The following is a 22,946-nucleotide window of genomic DNA, read 5'->3' on the forward strand; positions in this document are numbered from 1 at the left end:
TGTAGGTAGGTGGCACATGTCGAAATGGCATCCACATGAATGGCTTGACCCAGGGTTCCCAACAGAATATGGCCTGAGCATCACACTCCCTCAACCGGCTTGTCGTTTTCCCACAGTGCATCCTGATGCAATCAATTCCCTGGCTCTCTATGTGATGTAAAAGAAAACGAGACTCATTGGACCAGGTGACCTTCTTTCACTGCTCCAACCTCCAGTTCTGATGATCAATTGCCCATTGTAGACACTTTCGACGGTGTACAGTGTTCATTGTGGGCAATCTGATTGATCTGCGGCTATGCAGTCCCATTCGCAGCAGGGTGAGATGCACAGGGCAAGTGTTGTGACACTTGTGACACTCCCATAACATCATTATAATGTTCTGTAACTTGTCACAGTAGACCTTCTGTTGGTTCAGACCAGATGGGATAGCCTTCATTGCCCTCGCACATCGATGATCCTTGGGTGCCCAACACCCTGTCGTCGGTTTGAGGGTTGTCACTGCTGACCGGGAGCACCCCACAAGCCTTTCTGTTTCAGAGATGCTCTGACCCAGTCATCTGGCCATAACAATTTGACCCTTGTATAAGTCACTGTGGTCATTCCGTAAAGTCTTCACCAGCACATCCCAAAGATTTTCAATGGGGTAAAGGTTAGTACGCTGTGGTGGTCAATTCATGTGTGAAAATGATTCCTCATAATCCCTGAACCACTCTTTCACAATTTGATCCCAATTAATTTTGGCATTGGAATATCTATAAAGGTAGAAAAGTTTAAAGAAGGAGAAAAAAAACGATGGAGAGGTTTCAGTTTCTTTGTTTTACATTAGGAGAAATATTCCTCATAGATGAATACTCTAGAGCATTTAAACCTTTTTAAATTAAACCTTTCATCACTTCAGGTCAGGAGTTTAACATCACACTCAGGTTTAGGATATAAATGAATACATGGAAATCACATGTGTATCATGTGATACATTATCATAGACATTTCAAGAAGTGGAAAGTATCTTAGTTAATGTTACATTTGACAAGCTCCAGATGCACGTAAGTCGAGACCGCGCACATCCATTCTGAAATCATACCATGCACATTATCATTCATAAGGTTTACATTTTAGAAATTTTGGCTGCAAATATTCAAAAATTCTTTGTAATTGTTTATATGATTTTTAAAATGTCACTTTATCCTTCTTGGATAATCACTCAAACAAATATGTTTTATATTATTCAGATGAACCCGTTATTAATTTTGAAGTCATTGCTCGTGGCTTTACGAATAGGGTATTTGGCTTCGGGCACATCCCTAGTAGGCACTATGCATGACGGGTGCATTACTTCATGCGCTTCCCATTGCTTTGGAAATTGGCAATCTGGACTCATCAGATCACATGACACTTTTCCATTGCTCCTGTTATGAACGCAGGAGAAGGCAGATGAGGAGTGGGGATCTAGGTGCAGCTTTATTGAAAATGATCAAGACAAATGACTGGAACAAACAAAACATCCACGATGGGAGAACAAAACATAAACACGAAAAACATCCAGAACACAGACTGGGGAAACACCCACGGAGGGCTAAGGTGACAATAACAAACACATTCAAGAGTCTACATACAAACATCCACATTCAACGATCGACAATGACTGGGGAACAAACAGGGTTTAAATACACAGGGAGAGTGATGATCAAACGGGACACAGGTGAGAACAATGAGTGACTGCATAGGCAGTGATGAGGGCAGGGAATTATGGGAATTGTAGTTTGTGACAACTGACTAGTGAAACACGGGGCAGACAACAAGGGATCGTGACAGCTCCACAGTCCAATCTTTATGCTCCCTAGCAAATTGAAGTAGTTTTTTTCGATTAGCCTCACAAACAAGTGGTTTCTTGTGACCACACACATCTGTTAAGTCCCAATCCTGTAAGTTCTCGTCACATTGTGTGTGTACAAATGCTCTTTCTTTCACTATTAACCATATCCGTGATTTCTCTATTGATCTTTACAATGTGACTTTACCAAGCATTTTAGTGATCTCGGATCATGATCATTCAAGATTTGTTTCGACCACATTTCTTCCATGAAGCTGAAGGTTCACCATTATTATCCTTCCAGGTTTTAATGTGTTTGACAGTTCTTATCCCAATTCCAGTAATTTCAGCAATCTCCTTAGTTGTTCTCTTTCCTTGTTGCAGGCCAATCATTTGCACCTTCTGAAACAAAGTAACATCTTTTCCACGACCACAGGATACATATTCCGACATGGTATTTAAGAAATGAGAAGCTACACACTGCATCAGTTAGGATTAAAAGAATTGTTGCCAGCTGAAACATATTAATAACTGCAATAATGATCCAATCATAGGCTCTTAAATATCTGCTTATTTAAATCCAAACGGCGACCTTGTTTTGGCCAGGCAAACATACATTTAACTACCAGTTAACCATTTTAGATTTTTTTTTACTTCAGCATTTTACATTCTATTTCTGTTAAAATTACAAACATTTTCTACAGTTTAGCAATAGCAAGAATCAAATCATGGTTGATGGCTGTGAAATAAACTTTGTTAACACAGGAAAGAAAACTATTATTTTCTTGGGGAAATCTTGAGGTTCTTTGGCTAATTTGAATGTGAGAATGTTGCCCCAAAATACACAAAATGCAACAAGTATGATACATAGGATTAACAATACCTATCATGGTATCCATCTTGATAGCAGCCATTTTTACTGTACTTATCTCTGTGGACAAAAACAGAAAATTTAATATTAATTTTTACATCACATACTGCATATTAGCTACCTTTATTCGATAGACTATGAATAGGAGATTGGACATGAAACAAGATGTAATTGAACCTGAGTCTCCCACATGAGTACCACAGCTCAACATGTCTGGATCGCATACACTAACCACAGTCATGTCTAGATGGTAAAACTTTTTCTGTGAAACTTTTGAGAGATGAGCATTTGTTACCAAAGTGAGAGATGGGGAGGCTTGCTGCAGGTCGCCAAATAAACACAAGCTCCTAGTGAGCTGCCTAATTAGGGAGCATTTTAAGGTATCAAAGATGTGCTCCCAATGTTAAGACTGTTCCAAAAGCAAGGCATCATAATTACACTTTCTTTTGGCCATATTCTAAGGCAATATCATGTGTATTTTTTTGCAGAGGAGGCATTCCCATTCCTTAATATAAACTATAAACGTAATTCATTAAATACTGAAAAGTATCCATAAAAATAGTTAATTTAATAGCTGTTTTATCCAAAATTTCTGTGTTTTATATATTTTATGCTAATTAGAGTATTACGTTGTTAGCTTAGTGACAAATAAATTGTGAGTCAAGTCTCCTGTATGCTTTGCTAGAGGAACACTATTTATATGAAGCACAGAGTTGCTACCCATATAGAGTGTTCTAAATGGGTCACTATAAGGTTCAATTTTATTTAGAATGCTGCCTTAAGGCCCAGGTTTACTTAGTTTTTGCACATCGTCATGAAGTGCTTCGAGAGGCTCGTCATGAGGCAGATTAAGACCCAGCTGCCCCCCTCACTAGACCCACTGCAGTTTGCGTATCGTTCAAACCGTTCAACGGACGATGCCATCACCATAACCCTCCATCTGGCCCTCACTCACCTAGACAATAAGGACTCATACGTTCGAATGCTGTTCATAGATTTCAGCTCAGCATTCAACACAATAATTCCCCAGCACCTGATTGGAAAGCTGAACCTGCTGGGCCTGGACACCTCCCTCTGCAACTGGATCCTGGACTTCCTGACTGGGAGACCTCAGTCAGTCCGGATCGGGAACAGCATCTCCACCACCACCACACTGAGCACTGGGGCCCCCCAGGGCTGTGTGCTCAGTCCACTGCTGTTCACTCTGCTGACTCACGACTGTGCAGCAATGCACAGCTCGAATCACATCATCAAGTTCGCCGATGACACGACCGTGGTGGGTCTCATCAGCAAGAACGACGAGTCAGCATACAGAGAGGAGGTGCAGCAGCTGACGAACTGGTGTAGAGCCAACAACCTGTCCCTGAATGTCAACAAAACAAAAGAGATGGTTGTTGACTTTAGGAGAGCACAAGGTGAACACACTCCGCTGAACATCGACGGCTCCTCAGTGAAGATTGTCAAAAGCACCAAATTCCTTGGTGTTCACTTGGCGGAGAACCTCACCTGGTCCCTCAACACCAGCTCTATCACCAAGAAAGCCCAGCAGCGTCTCTACTTTCTTCGAAGGCTGAGGAAAGCACATCTCCCAACCCCCATCCTCACTACATTCTATAGAGGGACTATTGAGAGCATCCTGAGCAGCTGCATCACTACCTGGTTTGGGACTTGCACCGTTTCGGACCGCAAAGCCCTGCAGAGGATAGTGAGGACAGCTGAGAAGATCATTGGGGTCTCTCTTCCCTCCATCAAAGACATTTACAAAAAACACTGTATCCGCAAAGCAACCAGCATTGTGGACAACCCCACACACCCCTCACACAAACTCTTTACCCTCCTCCCGTCTGGCAAGAGGTACCGAAGCATTCGGGCCCTCACGGCCAGACTGTGTAACAGCTTCTTCCCCCAAGCCATCAGACTCCTCAATACTCAGAGACTGGTTTGACACACACGTCCTGAGTTGCACTTTAATTATTGTCACTTTATAACTGTCTGCTACCTCAATAACTGCTATGTGCATAGAACACTATCTCATAGTATGTTATTGTAGCACTCTTTAAATGATGGAGGACAGGAAACAGGTCTTCGGGGCACGGTAAGATTTTAATTCTCTTTTTTAATGACAGTATTTGCAATAATGTAGAACACAGCAGGGACTTCAAACGCTGAGTTTGTTGTTCCGTCTCTCCCTCCTCTGTGGCTGCTGGCTTTCTTAAACCGCTCTCCTCACTCTACTGCAATTAGAGACAGGTGTTAGACATAATTTAGCCCAGGTGTGAGCCCTTACCGCTTTTCTCTCGGACGGGCGCTTGACCACGCCCCGCTGCCACATACCCCCACCGCCCGACTCAGGCCGGGCGTCATCCGGCCTGCCTACCACTCCCCCATTTCTGGAGAGGAAGTCGGCGGCAGCCATCTGCACCCCGGTCTGTGGACCACCTTGAACTTAAAAGGCTGGAGGGCCAGATACCAACGGGTGATCCGGGCGTTAGTATCCTTCATGCGGTGGAGCCACTGCAGTGGGGCATGATCCGAGCAGAGGGTGAAGGCCCGCCCCAGCAGGTAGTACCGGAGGGTGAGGACCGCCCACTTGATGGCCAGACACTCCTTCTCCACGGTGCTGTACTTAGTCTCCCTTAAGGAGAGCTTCCGGCTGATGTACAGCACCGGGCTCCTCTCCCTCCACCAGCTGCGAGAGTACGGCCCCCAGCCCTCTGTCTGAAGCGTCCGTCTGTAATAAAAAGGGAGAGAGAAGTCAGGTGCATGCAAAAGCGGCCCCCCACAAAGTGCAGCTTTAATCTGCGTAAACGCCTGTTGGCACTGCTCTGACCATTGGACCGGATCTGGAGCCCCCTTTTTAGTGAGGTCAGTCAGCGGGCTGGTGACGTCCGAATAATTAGGCACAAATCTTCTGTAATAGCCAGCCAGCCCCAGGAACTGCCTCACCCCCTTTTTGGTCTTAGGTCTAGGGCAAGTCGCAATCGCCGTGGTCTTGTCAATTTGGGGACGCACCTGGCCATGACCCAAGTGGAACCCCAGATACCGTACCTCCACACGCCCAACCGCGCACTTCTTGGGGTTTGCTGTGAGCCCCGCCCGCCGCAGCGATCTCAGGACGGCCCTCAGATGTTGCAGGTGCCGCTGCCAATCATTGCTATAAATGATAATGTCATCTAAATAGGCAGCGGCGTACGCGGTGTGCGGTCTGAGGATCCGATCCATGAGTCGCTGAAACGTGGCTGGTGCCCCAAACAAACCGAAAGGAAGCGTCACAAATTGGTGTAATCCAAACGGCGTGGTGAAGGCGGTTTTCTCACGGGACATTGGTGTCAAGGGGATCTGCCAATAACCCTTTGTTAAATCCAAGGTCGAATAAAATCGAGCAGTACCTAACCGATCGAGCAGTTCATCAACACGGGGCATTGGGTACGCGTCAAATTTAGACACCGCGTTGACTTTTCTGTAATCCACACAGAATCGAACAGACCCATCACTCTTGGGGACAAGAACAACCGGGCTGGACCAATCACTGTGGGATTCCTCTATTACGCCCATATCCAGCATGGCCTTTAATTCTTCCGGACTATTTTCTTTCTATGTTCGGGTAGGCGATAAGGCGGCAACGCACCACCGCGCCCGGCTCGGTCTCGATGTGGTGCTGTATGAGGTTTGTGCGGCCCGGTAGAGGGAGAATACATCTGCAAATTCCCTTTGTAATTCCGAAACCTCTGTGAGCTGCCGCGGTGAGAGTTGGTCCCCACAAGTAACCGGAGTGTCGAGATTGTAATTTTATTTATCTCCGGTCCGAGCTCCGCCCTCTCGGAACTACCGTGGCTAACGTCACAGAGGCCGCCTCCTCCCTCCACAATTTCAGGAGGTTGAGGTGATAAATTTGACGCGCGCCTCCTCTATCGGTACGTTTAACCTCATAATCGAGATCCCCCACTCGTCGTGTGACCTCAAAGGGTCCTTGCCACCTGGCGAGTAATTTAGAGCTTGATGTTGGGAGTAATACGAGTACCTTATCTCCCAGTGCAAATTCCCTTAGCCGAGCACCCCTGTCATACAGCCGGCGTTGGCGTTCTTGAGCTTGGAGCAAATTTTCCTGTGTTAGCCGCCCCAGTGTGTGGAGTTTTGCTCTAAGATCAAGAACGAACTGAATTTCATTTTTAAAATTAGAAGGTCCCTCCTCCCATGCTTCGCGGATGACGTCAAGGACACCGCGGGGGCGTCGCCCGTACAGCAGCTCAAACGGGGAGAACCCGGTGGAGGCTTGCGGGACCTCTCGTACTGCAAATAACAGGGGGTCTAGCCACTTATCCCAATTCCTAAGCGTCATCGTGTATGCAATTTACGAATCATGTTCTTGAGCGTTTTATTAAATCGTTCCACTAGGCCATCTGTCTGAGGATGGTAAACGCTAGTGCTGAATCGATTTGATGCCCAAGAGCTCGTAAAGTTCGCGCAGTGTCCGTGACATAAAAGTCGTGCCTTGATCGGTGAGGATTTCCTTGGGAATCCCCACCCGGGAGATTATCTTGAAGAGTGCCCCTGCAACACTACGTGCGGAGATGTTGCTCAGAGGCACTGCTTCCGGATATCGCGTCGCGTAATCCACTAGGACTAACACGAAGCGATGTCCGCGTGCTGACCGTTCTAATGGCCCGACGAGGTCCATTCCAATTCTTTCGAAGGGGACCTCGATTATTTTTGAATGAATTTGATCGCCAGAGTCACCACGGGATATTTGTGAACATCCCCGTGCACACACCTTACCCTCACCAGTTTAGCTGAGCCCAAAGCCCCGGGTTGAACCAAGCGTTGGTGGATGGTGGTCTGGTTACAGCCGGTATCCAACAAAGCTTGGTATGTACCCCTGGATTCTTACCGAATCCGGTGCGCTCCAGCCCGATCGGGGCAGCCTGCGGAACATCGGAGACCCGCACCACTGCCCCTATTTCCATCAGCGGACACTGATCCCGGAAGTGGTCCGGTCTCCGCACCTCCAGCAGACCGGCCCAGGCGCTGCGGCCGCACCCGTGCTGGCGGGTGCCCCCACCTGAGGAGGAGAGCGGCTGAAGGATGGGGAAGGGCTTGGCGGGTGTTCCCAAGGCCGGGGAGCTGGGCTGCAAACGCTCAGCGCCTGCGGGGGCAGGAACGGACCCTGGGGAGAGAGCAGAGCGAGAGGGAAGAGGGGAGGGAAAAAAAACAGGGGAAGACACAGGGGAAGGGGAGACAGACAGAGAGGGCTCATCCGCCCTGGGAATCGCCGCCATGTGGTCCTCCGCGAGTTGGACGGCTTCCTCCAGCGACGCCGGGCAGTGGCACTGGACCCACTCGGCCGTCTTCCAGGGCAGACGCTGAACAAACTGCTCCAGTACCACCTGGTCGATTAGTTCCTCGACGCCGCGGTCCCGCGCGAGCAGCCACCTCCGACAGGCATCACGGAGCCGCTGAGCGAACGCAAACGGGCGGTCGGACTTATCGAGCTTCAGGGCCCGGAAGAGCTGGCGACTTTCCTCCGGGCTCCGACCAACCCGTTGCAGGATGGCTTTCCTCAGGTCGTGGTAGGCCAGGAGGCTTGTTGCCGGCAGTTGTTGGGCCGCGAGTTGTGCTTCCCCGGACAGAAGAGGGACTAGACGGGCTGCCCACTGGTCTTGGGGCCACCCCCAAATTTCCGCCGTGCGTTCGAATAGGTCGACAAACGCCTCTGGGTCATCTGCCGGCCCCATCTTCTGCAACGCGGGTGGGGGCAACGTGGCGCGGGTGTCCGGGGTCGCGGCTGCGGCTGGAGCGGCCTCCTGGCTGAGGAGGCTCCGGATGGCGTGCCGGTCCTCTGCTTGAGCCCGCATGATCTCAAAGAAGCGACGATCCTGGTCTTGCCGGAGCTCAAGCAGGGATTGTTGGTGGCTCTGATGGAGTGTGGCGAGGGACTGGAGGACTTCCGCCAGCTGGGAGGACTCTACGGGGCGATTCTGTTCCATCCTTTGACGGCAGGTGTTTCCTAATAACGATCCCGGGTTTCGGCACCAGTGTAGCACTCTTTAAATGATGGAGGACAGGAAACAGGTCTTCGGGGCACGGTAAGATTTTAATTCTCTTTTTTAATGACAGTATTTGCAATAATGTAGAACACAGCAGGGACTTCAAACGCTGAGTTTGTTGTTCCGTCTCTCCCTCCTCTGTGGCTGCTGGCTTTCTTAAACCGCTCTCCTCACTCTACTGCAATTAGAGACAGGTGTTAGACATAATTTAGCCCAGGTGTGAGCGCCCTTACCGCTTTTCTCTCTCGGACGGGCGCTTGACCACGCCCCCGCTGCCACAGTTATGTTTACATTTTTAGAAACTGTCATCTTTTTGCACTACTGAGTACTGGTCGGCGCTGCACTGTCTATTGTCCTGTTCATTGTCAGAAATTTGTTGTACTGTCCCGTACTTTTTGCACATGTTTGCACGTGCACTTTATATAGGTATATATAGGTTTTTTATATAGGTATTTTATTTCGTTGTGTTGTCTCATGTGGTCCTGTGTTGGTCCTTTGTTGTTTTTATGTAGCACCATGGTCCTGGAGGAACGTTGTCTCGTTTTGCTGTGTACTGTACTAACTGTATATGGTTGAAACGACAATAAAAACCACTTGACTTGACTTGACATCGCGGATTGGATCATGCCCAGCCAACAGCGTTGCCTTTGTGAGTATATTCCCTGACCGTGAGCGAACGTGAAGGTGTTCAAAGCGTTTAGTACAGTCAATGGCCAGCGCATGCACAGACGACACGCACAGATGAGGACCATGTGCGTGAGTGAAGAAAATCTAGGTACACGCAGTCAACCCATGCGGCTGGACTGATGATGCAATTTGCATAACACATACTGTGCGAGGAGTGATCAGCTACGCGAATGCGCAAAGTATACTTTGGCCATTTGAAACACAGTAGACAGCAAGACAGCTCTCTAGGTTTTGGAACAGAGTCACAGAGTAGAATGTAACATATGAATCTTGCAAGGCTTTTCAAAGAATAAGGGTTACTATCTAGAAAAAACTACAAACAGTTTTTCCACTGCTCCAACCAAACTGCATATTATTAAAATGCTAATACACATCCCTTATATCTCTTTTCCCCTCTCTCTTTGCAAAGAAAATGGGATTACATGCCGCACAGCGAGGTCTCTTAAAATGAATCAGATTTTGTTCTAAAGTGGCAAGCAGATCTCTCAGATAAGTTTCATTATCCAGAGTTCACTTGCTGTCTCACAGCTCACAAAGAGAGAGCAGCAGACAAATCTAAATCTTACGCTTCACTGTATGCAGTTTTATCAACTGTCATTAATGTGTATCTGGACATACTCAACCTTCATTTCCCTGCAAAGGTGGATGTGATGGCTGTTGAGTAAATTCTAGAACAGTAGGGGCCATTGATTGACTGATTGATTGATTGGTAGGTTGGTGGGTCGTTGGTAGTTTGGTCTGTCGATTGGTAGGTAGGTATGGTGGGTTGATTGAATGATTTTTAGGTTGGTTGTTTGGCTGGTAGATTGGTTGGTTGATTGATTGATTTGCAGGTTGGCTTGTTGATTGATTGATTTGTAGATTGGTTGATTTGTGGGTTGTTTGGTAGGTAGATTGGTGGGTTGGTTGTTTCATTGATTCATGCACATCTGGACAGACATTACATTTTTTCCAATGTAATTTCTAGAACAGCAGGGGTCATAAAGACATCATTAGGCAATGAGATCACTTTTATGAGTATTAAGTGTCTAACCATAAAAAATTGTGAATTGGCACGAAAATCCTAATCTATAATTTTAGCCATCAGAAACTGTTTGCTGCATTGTTTGCGCATCTGTTTGTTGGACTGAGCATATGAAATGTATCACTGGGACAAAAATCATTGAGATGATAGACTATTGGGAAGTGGTGTAAATCTGACTGTTTTTGTGTTAAGTAAGACTGCTCACTTGTCCTTGATGTGTCTAACATGATTCATTTATTTCCTTAGGGAATTCAGATTGATGAATACAGATCGAATGTTAACAGTGTGTGTGTGTGTGTGTGTGTGTGTGTGTGTGGGTATTTTGGTGAAATGACTCAGGATCACAGAAGCCTGATGGAGGTTAATGGACTGGAGTGAAAATGGCTATTTCAGCACAGAAAAAATCAAATTATCTGTGCCCCCGGTCTGTGAACCACCTCGAAATTAAATGGCTAGAGTGCAAGATACCAACGGGTGATCCGGGCATTGGCATCCTTCATGCTGTGGAGTCATTGGAGAGGAGCGTGGTCCGAACAGAGGGTTAATGCTCATCCCAAAAAATTGCAGAGGAGAGTGAGGACCATTCACATGAGGGCTGGCCCCGTGGTTAACTGTGGGATACTTCTATTACTCCCATATTGAGCGTGGCCTTTAATTCTTCTGTACTACCTGTGGGTAAGCGGTAGGGCCAAATACGTACCACTACCCCAGGGGTTGTCTCGATGGGGAGAGGCAAAAACACATCAGAGAAACTTTATTGCAATCTGGCAACCTTCGTACATTGTGAATGCAAGAGTTTGTCTCCACAAGGGACAGGAGTGACCTGATTGGCTTTTAGACTCACCTCCGGACCGAGCTCCTCCCTCTCTGGAACTACCTTTCCCAAAGATATGGGGACTGCCTCTCTCCATGGTTTTAGTAGGTTGAGGTGGTAAATTTGACGAGCCCCACCCCTATCCATACGCATTACCTCATAGTCAACTTCACCAACTCGCCACGTGACCGCCAGAGCTTGGAAAGTGTGCACGAAGAGCTCCAGAATGGCATCCGGATCGTCTTGCGTCCCCATCTTTACAAGCAACACATGGGGGTTTGCTGTTGCCGGGGTCACGGCGTGCGCCCCCTACTGAGGCATTAAGCTCTGCAACACCTGTCGGTCTGCCTTTGGCCTTGAAGGAGCGCCTTGAACCATTGATGCTGTTCTGCCCACAGATCCATGAGGACCTGGTGTTGAGCCTGGTGGATGCTGGCAAGGGATCAGAAGACTTCCTCCAGTGGTGAAGATGACTCCATAGCAGCGACTCTTCCTCCTTCCTGGGTTTCGGCACCAGTGTTAAAGTATAGAGTTACACAAAGTTACACTGTATCACGGTTAAGGAGGAAGTGGGAGCTGGTTTCACAGTCCACGTGAGTCAACTTTTAATACTTGTGCAATCGCTTTTCAGCTTTACAACAACAGAGGGGCTTTTCAGCACAGACACATTAGTATTGGCTTTTCAACAAACAAAACACTCTATAGAACACACACAAAGTCTCTGGTTTGTATCTCTCTCTCTCTTTCTGTGGACTGGGCTGTCTTTTATCTCCCCCAATTCTCACTATGAACATAGAAACTGTATTTGGTCACAATGCATCTCAGGTGGATGTCCTTATCGCTTTCTTCCCAGACAGGTGCTCGACCATGCCCTCACCACCACAGTCATCTCTTGATTAAAATTTTATTTAGATGGATCGTTCAGCCCTACACAGTGCAACTGAAAACGTGTTGTTTTACGTTATTTCATGGCACGCATTAATTTGATTTCATTACATTCAAATCAGACTGCCATTTCACAACTTGAGTTTCGTCTTTATGCAGAGCTACGTTCCCACCAGAAGCCTGCGGTCGGCTAAGAACGTCGCCTTGTCGTACCAAAAAGAGGCACCAAAACACTTTCCCGGACTTTCAGTTTCATCATACCACGGTAGTGGAATGACCTTCCCAACTCAATCCGGGAAGCTAACTCGCTCTCTATCTTCAAAAAAACGGCTAAAAACACATATTTTCTTGTTGCACTTAAATCTGTTTTGTATACTATTCTGATGATAGTGAAACTTTGTAGTATGGCACTTTTCATACCACTGTCTCCTTAAGATGATTCGCTTATGTTTTCCTCTTTTGTAAGTCGCTTTGGATAAAAGCGTCTGCCAAATGAATAAATGTAAATGTAAATGATGTAAATGTCTTTTGCTGTGGCGATGGAGATTCAGTATTGGCACAAGAAACACAGATACACACACATACTCACAAACAGGGGTGGACTGTGAAGAGAAATCGGCCCTGGATTTTACATAGAAACTGGCCCAAAAGTTGTTGAGCATTGGGGTGGGGGTGTCGCTGTTCTTGTTTGCATATTGCGGCCCCCTTCGGCATATTATGGCACCATTTTGCGGCCATCTTCAGCCTGTCGCGGCTGGTTCGGCATAACGTGATGGCCAGTTTCAGCAAATCATTGCCCATTAGGCCCCGTTTCGCAGCTGGCCCAGCGAAAAAAGTCCTAGGTCTCCCTATGGCCAGTCCGTCCCTGCACACACACACACACACACACACACACGCACGCACGCACGCACGCACGCACACATATACTGATCCACTGATAGGGAGCTGTAATTTACTTTGCCTCAGAGCACTATATTGATTGAGGGAGATATAAATTTAGACTGCAGTGGGATCAGACTGGCTTAGTTAAATGAGTCTTAAGATACTGACTTACAGCTCTTAAAATAACACTATTACTATTGATTAAAAAAATTATGGCTAGGAATTTGAACAAACCTCTAAGTTAAATTCTATACTTTGGCAAGTAACTCATCCTGCACTGTTTGTTCTACGAACATGAATTATACCTCAAATCATGAGACTTGCTGAGAAAAGATGGGCTATTTCATAAATGATCAGACTTAGTATTTTCACCTGGGGGATCTAAAAACAGGTGAATATTGCATTGAAGGAGGGCGGAACATGAGCCATACCTTGAGATCAGACCTTCATAGAGACAAACGAGCCGACCTCTTTTGACTCAGACCAATAAGTAACCTTGCAACTACCATGGACACCAACCACCGCATAGCAATGTGCTAAACACACTTTCTTCTTTGTGTAATTGCATTTGGTGACTCTATTTGCAAAGATATGACAAACTTCACCTTTAAATTCAGACTTTTGCCATTAACACACATATTCACAGATCTCCTTGTAAAAATACAAGATCGTTTACTGGAGAGATTATAATTTACACAGCTTCTGCAATTATTTTGAGAGGTTTTCTATATGTCCTCATGGGAGTTGTTTTAAATGCAAGGAGAATCCAGAGGTTGTGCTGAATCTCAGTGCTCACTAATGCATTAACAACAGCCCTCCTCTCAATCTGACTGCAGGCTATAACCAATGAGATGTCAGATCCTCTGATGAGATTGAGAACAAAGTTCCTGATGTGTGAAAACACTTAACAAAGAGGCAAATAAGCACAGCTGTGTGAGTCACATAGAGCTATGAGAGACAAAAGACAGGAAGAGATGGAGAGAGAGCGATGCCAGTCAAATTGCACACACATGAACTACATTTTTACATTTTCTGTGTTTTCTAGTTGTTCTGGATGATTACGAGGGCATTACTAGGATTTTCTGGAAAGGGTTAAAGTAATACCAAAATTCTGGCTTCAATATGATATCAGTCTCTGGTACGTCAGTATTGGTCCTAAATCAAAATCAGGAAAAGGACAACAAAAATTGTGCCTTGCCAAAATAATTAATTTATTATATTCCTTCAAAAATGTTATAGCCAATTATAAATAAAATAATTATTTTAGATTATATTATAATTAACTATAATAATATATTGCACCATGTAACAAATTTGTATTAAATATATTTTTGGTTCCTGGGTAGGAAGTGTTATTTCCTAATTGCTTATGCCTCAAAAATATAGAAAATGGCTATTATTCCCCACAAACATTGCTTTTGTGACCAGGACAGTGATATTTTGAAATTAATCTATTTTCCAGAACATTCCAGATAGATTCAGTGTTAAGTAAACTTTTTGGAGTAACTTCTAGAACTTTCCATTAAAATAAATTGTAGTATAAATACAGGGGCCTTAAGCCTACCACTTCAGTTTAGTTCCAGCTGCCTAAGTGGATACATACAGTATCTGCATTTTTCTGAGATGGCATCAAGAGGCTGCAAGCATCCGGCAGATGCATTTTGCTATGTCTGCAGGCAATTTATCAACACAAGAGTGAAAATGTACTCCATGGAAGCATCTGCTAAGATGTGTGTGGCCTATCAGGCATATTTCAGCATGCTTGTTGGGGATCAAGACAAACCCTGAGCACCTAATTTCACCTGCGATCACTGCAAAAATACTCTGGAAGGTAAGATGGACAACTGATGCTCGGAATTTTATGTTATATAATTTTTAAATGTTTTAAATTGTTAAAGTTTTTCATTTTAAAACGTTTTACAATTTTCAATGCTATTGAAAAAATATATAATATATGAAAAATGTTGCGAGAATCTCTTACACATTAGTCATGGGTGAAATAAATGTATTTTTGTAGGATGGTACAGAGGGCAAAAGAGAGACATGAAGTTTGCTATCCCAAGAATTTTGTGGGAACCCACTGTCCACTCAAGCAACTGCTACTTCTGCATGGTGGACCCTTCTAAACGTCAGACTGGCAAGAATGCACCTGCTATCACATATCCGGACCTTCTTTCATCCATCTCTCCGGTGCCACACTGCCACGAGCTGCCCGTACCCACTCCTCTGGAGAGAGAGAGCAGCCATCATGAGAAGAGAGCAGCAAGTCAGAGAGCGAGAAAGACTTTGTAGATCCAGATGACAATATCAGATGTGGAGCTGAGGAGAAAAACCCATACTGCCCCAACCAAAAAGACCTCAACGACTTGATTAGAGATCTTGGTATCACCAAGTCCAATGCCGAGCTTTTGACGTCTAGGCTCAAGCAGTGAAACTTGTTGGATGAAAGAGTGCAAGTCGCAGATCAAAGGAAGCGTCACCAACTTTTTTCCAGCTTCTTCACCTGTCAAGATGGGCTCTGCTTCTGCCACAATGTGACCAGTCTGTTCGCCTGTAACCAGAATGAGTGGAGCCTCTTCAATGACAGCTCGTACAGGAGCCTCAAAGCCGTGCTGCTCCATAATGGTAACAAGTACCCGTCTCTTCCCCTGGCTCATTCAGTGCACCTCAAAGTGGATTAAAACAGCATCAAGACCGTGCTGGACACCTTGAAGTATGATGAGTACATTTGGGCACTGATTCGTGAAAGTGATTTACAGTTTAATCGTAAATCTAATATAAATACTCACTTCTAAATCTTTTGTAGTCATTTTTGTATTAATTTAGTATAAATACATGTTCATTTGGATTCATATGTTGGTTTTTCTGACTTCATGTGAATGGAAATTCACCCATTTTCTCATTGGAAATAGATACATTTTAAAATATCACTGTCCTGGTCACAAAAGCAAAGTTTGTGGGGAATAATAGGCATTTTCTATACTTTTGAGGCATAAGAAGGAAATAACACTTCCTACCCAGGAACAAACATTGTGCTACTGTTACGTTAGTAGGTGGGGGCAGACGAAGGCAGACGAGGGGTGAGGATCTAAATGCGGTTTTATTCAAAATAATAGGATAAACAAGACTGGAACAAATAAAACATCCACGATGGGGAAAACAAAACAAAACAAAAACATGAAAGACATCCAAGGAATACAAAGGCAGGATTAACATCAACGGAGAGCAAGGGTGACATTCGTGACATCTACATACAACATCTACAAACAACGATCGACAGAGACTGAACAAACAACCGGGCTTAAATACAGAGGGGTAATGAAGATCAAATGACAAACAGGTGAAAACAATGATAAAAGCTGGCAGTGATGAGGGCCGGGAATTGTGGGAATTGTAGTTATTGAGAGGTGACAGGTGAAACACGGGGCAGACAACAAGGGAATCGTGACAGCTACATAGTGTTATTATATTTATTATTATTCAGAACAAAAAAAAAAAAAACATTTTCTAAATCAGTTTGTTTTGCAGAAAAAATGACCATAACATCCTTAACCCTTATACTCACATTCTCATAGTGTTTGGGGTCAAATGTGAAGGGGTTTGTGGTATTTTTTTTATACCTTATTTACCTCTAAATGTGTAAACTACACCATTAATTTTCATTTAAATTAAGAACATTTTAGGTTTCATTCATCTACATTTCTCAGTTTCATTCATGGAGAAAATATGAAAAATGTGTCATGCATAAGGGGCAGTTTGCTGCCAACTGCTGGAATGAAAAATATTTAAATATATATTTCTTTAGATCTTATCACAACTTATGCATTGGGATATATATTTTGACAGTATCATAGACATGAAAAAAAAAAGACATTGTCAGTTTAGCATTTTATTTTTTATTTTTTAAGTTTAGAAGTGTCAGTTTTTGCAATGAAGCCACATTTTGATTACTGACCATGGTGTTACAAAGAGAAGATTTAGAGTAAGATTTTTGTTACCTATCATTTATTTCAAACATCACAATTCAATAACTCAATAGTCAAAGTATATGTGTTTGTGTGTGTGTGTGGGAGATACTGTGTGATGCATGCTGTGGGTGGTAGTGTGTGTGATGTGTGTAGTGTGGCTGTGTGTGTGTGTGTGTGTGTGTGTGTGTGTGTGTGTGTGTGTGTGTGTGTGTGTGAGCATGTATTTATCACTTCGTGGGGACCAAATGTCCCCATAAGGATAGTAAAACCCGAAATTTTTGACCTTGTGGGGACATTTTGTCGGTCCCCATGAGGAAAACAGCTTATAAATCATACTAAATTATGTTTTTTGAAAATGTAAAAATGCAGAAAGTTTTCTGTGAGGGTTAGGTTTAGGGGTAGGGTTAGGTTTAGGGGATAGAATATAAAGTTTGTACAGTATAAAAACCATTATGTCTATGGAAAGTCCCCATAAAACATGGAAACACAACATGTGTGTGTGTGTGTGTGTGTGTGTGTGTTCTGCATTGTGGCTGATTTTTAAATGATGAAAAAAAATGTTCGAGTTTTTTTTGTCACACCACCACACCTCCAAAATCCAGCCCAATTGTGTATAGATAGCAAATGTATGAAAAGTTACCAAACCTCATGCCACTGAGATGAAGGAAGCCATGTTTTTTTAATTGAAAAATGCAAGCAATCATACACACCCAATAATAAATAATTATGAGCACACAGCAACATCATGCCCTATTAAAAGCTACTGTAAGTTGCTATTCCAACAAAAGTCCTCCATGGATTCAGTGTTAAATGTATTGTGTGTGATAAATACATATAGACCATCAGGTTTGTGTACATCATAGGTAAATATTGTAAGTTTGATCACTCTATTAATAGCACACCTCTCCTCAATAAGCTGCACAATTTGAGGTGTTGTTTATGTCTGTAGCACAGATGGTGTGGGATGAGTCAAGTACCGAAGTTTAACGCTTGAGCTTAGGAATTTCTTAGAAAAGTTTCTACGCCTTTCATACTATGCAAGCAACAACAATTATAGTGATGCTTGCCTATAGACAAGAACCTAAAGCCACCCTTACCATTATGCAAATAATTGAAGTAGTATAAATTGCCATTGTGTGTTAGTGTGTGTGTGTGTTTTGATGTGGTAAAGTGCTGGTCGGATGCTTAGGTAGTAAATGAGGTTAAATGGACTGTGAAACTACATTATTGATGCAAGAAAGAGCCGAACAAAGAGTGGATGAAAAGAGCATAAGAGAAAAAAAATGCCCAGCATCCCATGAATAATTTTAGTCTAGATCGTGTACTTCTCAAAGTACATTATGGTAACCCATAGATAGTCAATTTGATGTCTGTAGTCCTCAATAAACAGCCAGATCATAACTAGATTTTTTAAATTTTCTGAGGATGTGAATAGTGCATGCTCTGCAAAACTCTCCGCCATGATGAGTTGGCATGACATTTTTTTTTCATGATTCCTATCAAGTCTATATGATATTTTAATGCTTAGATATGCCTGGGGCTCCAAATCATAAAAACACAAATCATATTAAAAAAAGAGAACAGTTGACAAGATGACAGATTGAAATTATATTTCACAAGTATATCAGCAATATGTGGAAATATGAGTGGACTCGGGTACAGATATGGGAATGCGAATTGGTTTCTTCATGAACTTTGTTGTTAAATATGCCCTTAAGGCGAAATGTGCATGGACTTACCTGTAAGGTTCATTCCGAGAACGCTTCATACTGGGTTTCTGTTTGGTGGGTCTCAACACTCCTGTCATCCTTTCATTTAAATGAGAAAGACAGCACAAATGCACACTGAGAATAAGACAAAAACAACGCCCTGAATAATGCAACATTCCTTCTGTCAGAGTGACTCTGCCGCACACTTTTATGATAAGAAGGTAATAAAAAATGACTGAATCACTGCTTTTGGAAATCATAAAACAGAATAAATGAATAAACTTTGTGGTATCAAGGTGTTATAAAGGGGAAAATATATAGATGATGACAACTTTAAAGAAATAATTCACCCAAAAATGAAAATTCTCTCTTAATTTACTCATCCTCATGCCATCCCAGATGTGTCTGACTGTCTTTCTCCAACTGAACATAAACAAATATATTTAGAAGAATATTTCAGCTCTATAGGTCCATACAATGCAAGCTAATGGTGACCAAAATGTTTAAGCTCCAAAAACAAAATAAACAACACGTTCTCTCTCCCAATGCGTCAAAGACTGATGCTTGCTTAATCTACAAATGCAAAAAGCGCGCTCTGGCATCAGTTTGCAACGCATCCGGCAAGTGCGTTCTTTTCAGAGAGAAACGTTTGACGTCAACTGACTGACGCGATGGGCATTCAAATTTTAGAATTGTTAAATTATACGTGTGGGGGTAATGTTTGTCATCGTGACTCACGTTGGAGGAATAATTTTTATTTCATTTGAAATCAGCAAGATTTATTCACAGTGGTTAATATTTAATCTGTTGTTTATCTGTTTTTTTAATCTGTCTGTGCACATCCTGCACTGCTGAAGTGACCCGTGTATTCCGAGTTTTACAATCATGTAAAGAACAAACCTAAATGTAGGTTTTTTTTCACTGATCACGATCACTCAGCGTTCACTGTAAAACATCCTGCACAAGTTTCTTAATAACACGTTCAAAAATTGGCACCTCAAGTGTAATGACACGGTTTGACGTCAGAGACTCATCGATTATGCCATTGGCTCTCGCGTGTCTTGTGACCGATTACAATGACCTCAAGTGCACATACAAGTATTTTTTGAATGAGACGTGCCGGTAGACTCAGGATCAGTATGCCTTCATAGGGGGGGAATATTTTTACAGAATAAAACCTTCAGTTTCACTCTGCTACTCACACAGTGCCATCGGATGATTCTGAATATTATTATAGTGCATTTTTAAAAATAAATGATCGTGACTGTAATTTATCTGCTTGATACATTGTTTCTATTGTTGAGAACTGGTTAGGTTTAGGCATACTGTAAATGTGCGGTTGGGTGCTTAAAAATATCTATAAATAATGTAATGTAAATCAAATTATTATATCTGATGACAACGTTTTCTCGTTGAAAACAATGGGGTTTCTCACCGTGTCAGTGAGAGGACACCAGGGAGTACCTTATGCCAAGTTTACACTACACTATTTAAGGCCCGATTTTCAATCACCGACAGTTTTGTGGAGATCGCAGACAAAAGCAAAAAATCATAGGCAAATCGGAGCTCACTCCCATGAGCGACAAACGGAATGTATGAACTATCAAATAGACGCGATTTGAGAGAATCGCAGACGCGTCGCTGATGTCAGCGAGATATCAAGAATGTTAAATATATGGACCTGTCTGCGATTCCAAATTGTGCAATGTGAAATATGTTTTGACTGAATGCAACTGCAGTGTTGACCTACAGCCAATGAGAGAGCCAGAAACGGGGCACAGGAAGTTTCAGTGGTAGGAGTCCTGATGTACCTGCAACAGAACATCAACTAGCATGGCTGTGGTATAAAGAAAGTCTCATTGGACTGAAGAAATGGAGGAGAAATTTGTGGAACATTGGCAGGAGCTCCAGTGCCTATTTGATGTTTCATCTGAACTGTACCATAACCGGGTGGAGAAAGAGAAGAGTTGGAGATAAATTGCCAATTCTCTTGGACAGTCAGGTAAGCAAGGTATATTTTTCAGTAGGAGGTACTTTTTCATATTGTATCCAATAAAATATATGATTAAAAACATACACATCATATTCTGAAATGCATAAAATATGATCATGCATTTATTTTCATATCTCGTATTACGTTTTCAGTGTCCTCTGTTGTGAAACGTAATTTGGAGTCCAGGCAAAGTCATCGGGGATTCATTAATAGTGAAATGTTTTATAATGTGTTCCCCCATGTCGCTGATTAGTCATGTAATTTGAAAATGCCATGGCTTCCATGACAAGACAGACAGTTGTGTAATATGAACGGTACCACGATTCGACGTCTTTGAAAATCATGTAGCGTGTAGGAGGCTTTAGCTGTCATCATGCAGAGGCAGATGGCTTCAGCACAAGCATCGAATTTGGACGCTTAGGGAATGAGAATGTGTTGAAATAAAGGCATTATAAAAGTAATCCATACAACTCCAGTGGTTAAATCCATGTCTTCAGAAGTGATATGATCGGTGTGAAGAAACAGATCAATATTTCAGTCCTTTTTTAATTTAAATCTCCACTTTCACTTTTCTTCTTTTGTTTTTGTAGATTCACATACTTTGTGCAAATCGTCACCTACTGAGCAGGGGAAGAATTTATTGTAAAAAAGGACTGAAATATTGATCTGTTTCTCATCCACACCTATCATATCACTTCTGAAGATTGATCTCACAAACAGGCAGGGGGTGTTCAAATTTTCTTCCATGGTGCTTAACTTTAGGTCTTTTCCTTTCACTTGCAATTGCATGGAAAAGAGCAACCAGCACATGCTTCAAAATGTATTCTTTCTGTTTCAATGAAGAAAAAAAAGCCACACGGATTTGGAACAACATGAGGATTACATTTTTGGGAGAACAATCCTTCATCCTGGCTGGGATTGTTGAAAGACAGGCTCATTAATTAATTGTCAATATGTATACAAATACCGTTAATACCCAACATATGTTGCTTTGTTAGGGTTAATCACCTGTGTTTTTAAGATTTATTGCTCTTGTCACATGGTAAACCCTATTCAGTGCGCTTTCCATAAGAATCATCATTCTAGTGATATAGACCATTTAACAAGTAATGACTACAATAAAAAACCTGTAGTGTGCACACGTGTGTATGTGTGTGTCTAAGAAAGAGAGCTAGATCTATGGTATACACTTTAGCCTGTACATTTTTAAAGTTTAGGATGCAAAACATTTATTTTTCTTGATACTTCTTACACTCATGCAGTAATAGCAGCACTCTGAATAAAAGTGAAACCACGCAGGTGTTACCTTAAGGAGCTATTTCTCCCTGATCTGACCCTTTAAAATGATTCTATTGGTGTAACCTAATGTAGACAGTTTGATTTAGATATTATATCCCAAAATCAAAAGAAAAAATCAGAAATGTGTTACTGAAAAAGCTTTAAAACATTAATGACATCATCCTGTTTGAACAGACTTTTTTTTTTTAACAGCATACATACATTTCAGTACAACACTACAATAATATAGACTTATCTATTTTTCATTACACATGGAACATATGATTTCTTATAATTTTCTTTTAATTTTGGGAAGATATTTTACTTGAACATGTTCTTCAAAGTCATGTGACTCACCCAGTCATTATTTAGATTCCCTCAAAATGTTTTACAGTGTAGAATATATATATATATATATATATAGATATATATATATGAGTATATAGTGTGTATAATATTTTGTATAGAAGAAAATGTTATATATTAGTCTAATATTGCTGAAAAGTTTTTGTAAAGCATATACAAAACCAGCTTCCTGACCATTTCTGCAGCACATGTGGTAACACTTTACATTAATGTTCCCCTTGTTAAAGGATTAGAAAGGGGTTAATTAACAACTAATATTTCACTTGCATTATAAATTATTGATATACATAAAAAGGGTGACTTTCATGCAAAACCTGCTAAATAGTAAACCGTTTGACCTCACATGTTAAAAATGCTTAATAACATTTATTCAACATAGGTAACTTAAGTAAATGTCCCTTAATGTAAAGTGGACACATTTATTAAAGAGTTGCCAGAATTAGAAACCTCTACATAACGTTCAGTATGGTTTAATGTTCATCAGGCTTTATTATATGATATAAGCTTTGAATGAGCATGAAGAGCTGAAATGTGTTTTTGCAGAGGACATTAGGTAACTCTAGGAGCATTTGACATCAACATGATAAGGTAAAAACACAACAGCACAAGTGTGCC

General features: G+C 42.6%; 1 protein-coding gene across 4 annotated transcripts in view; it reads right to left on the reverse strand.

Moving 5' to 3' along the window:
• Nucleotides 1-22,946, reverse strand: part of si:dkey-234i14.2 (RNA-binding Raly-like protein) — a 51,256-nt gene that overhangs the window by 20,443 nt on the left and 7,867 nt on the right. For 3 of the 4 annotated variants that reach the window (XM_052119798.1, XM_052119799.1, XM_052119797.1), the window contains exons 3-4: nucleotides 18,725-18,793; nucleotides 2,694-2,741 (exon numbers count right to left, since the gene is read on the reverse strand). In XM_052119798.1, coding sequence (XP_051975758.1) covers nucleotides 2,694-2,741; nucleotides 18,725-18,793 — 117 coding nt within the window. The remainder of the gene's footprint in view (nucleotides 1-2,693; nucleotides 2,742-18,724; nucleotides 18,794-22,946) is intronic. The other variant, XM_052119800.1, reaches the window with a different exon arrangement.

This window comes from Xyrauchen texanus, chromosome 46, assembly GCF_025860055.1.
Source record: "Xyrauchen texanus isolate HMW12.3.18 chromosome 46, RBS_HiC_50CHRs, whole genome shotgun sequence".
Taxonomy (NCBI): Eukaryota; Metazoa; Chordata; class Actinopteri; order Cypriniformes; family Catostomidae; genus Xyrauchen; species Xyrauchen texanus.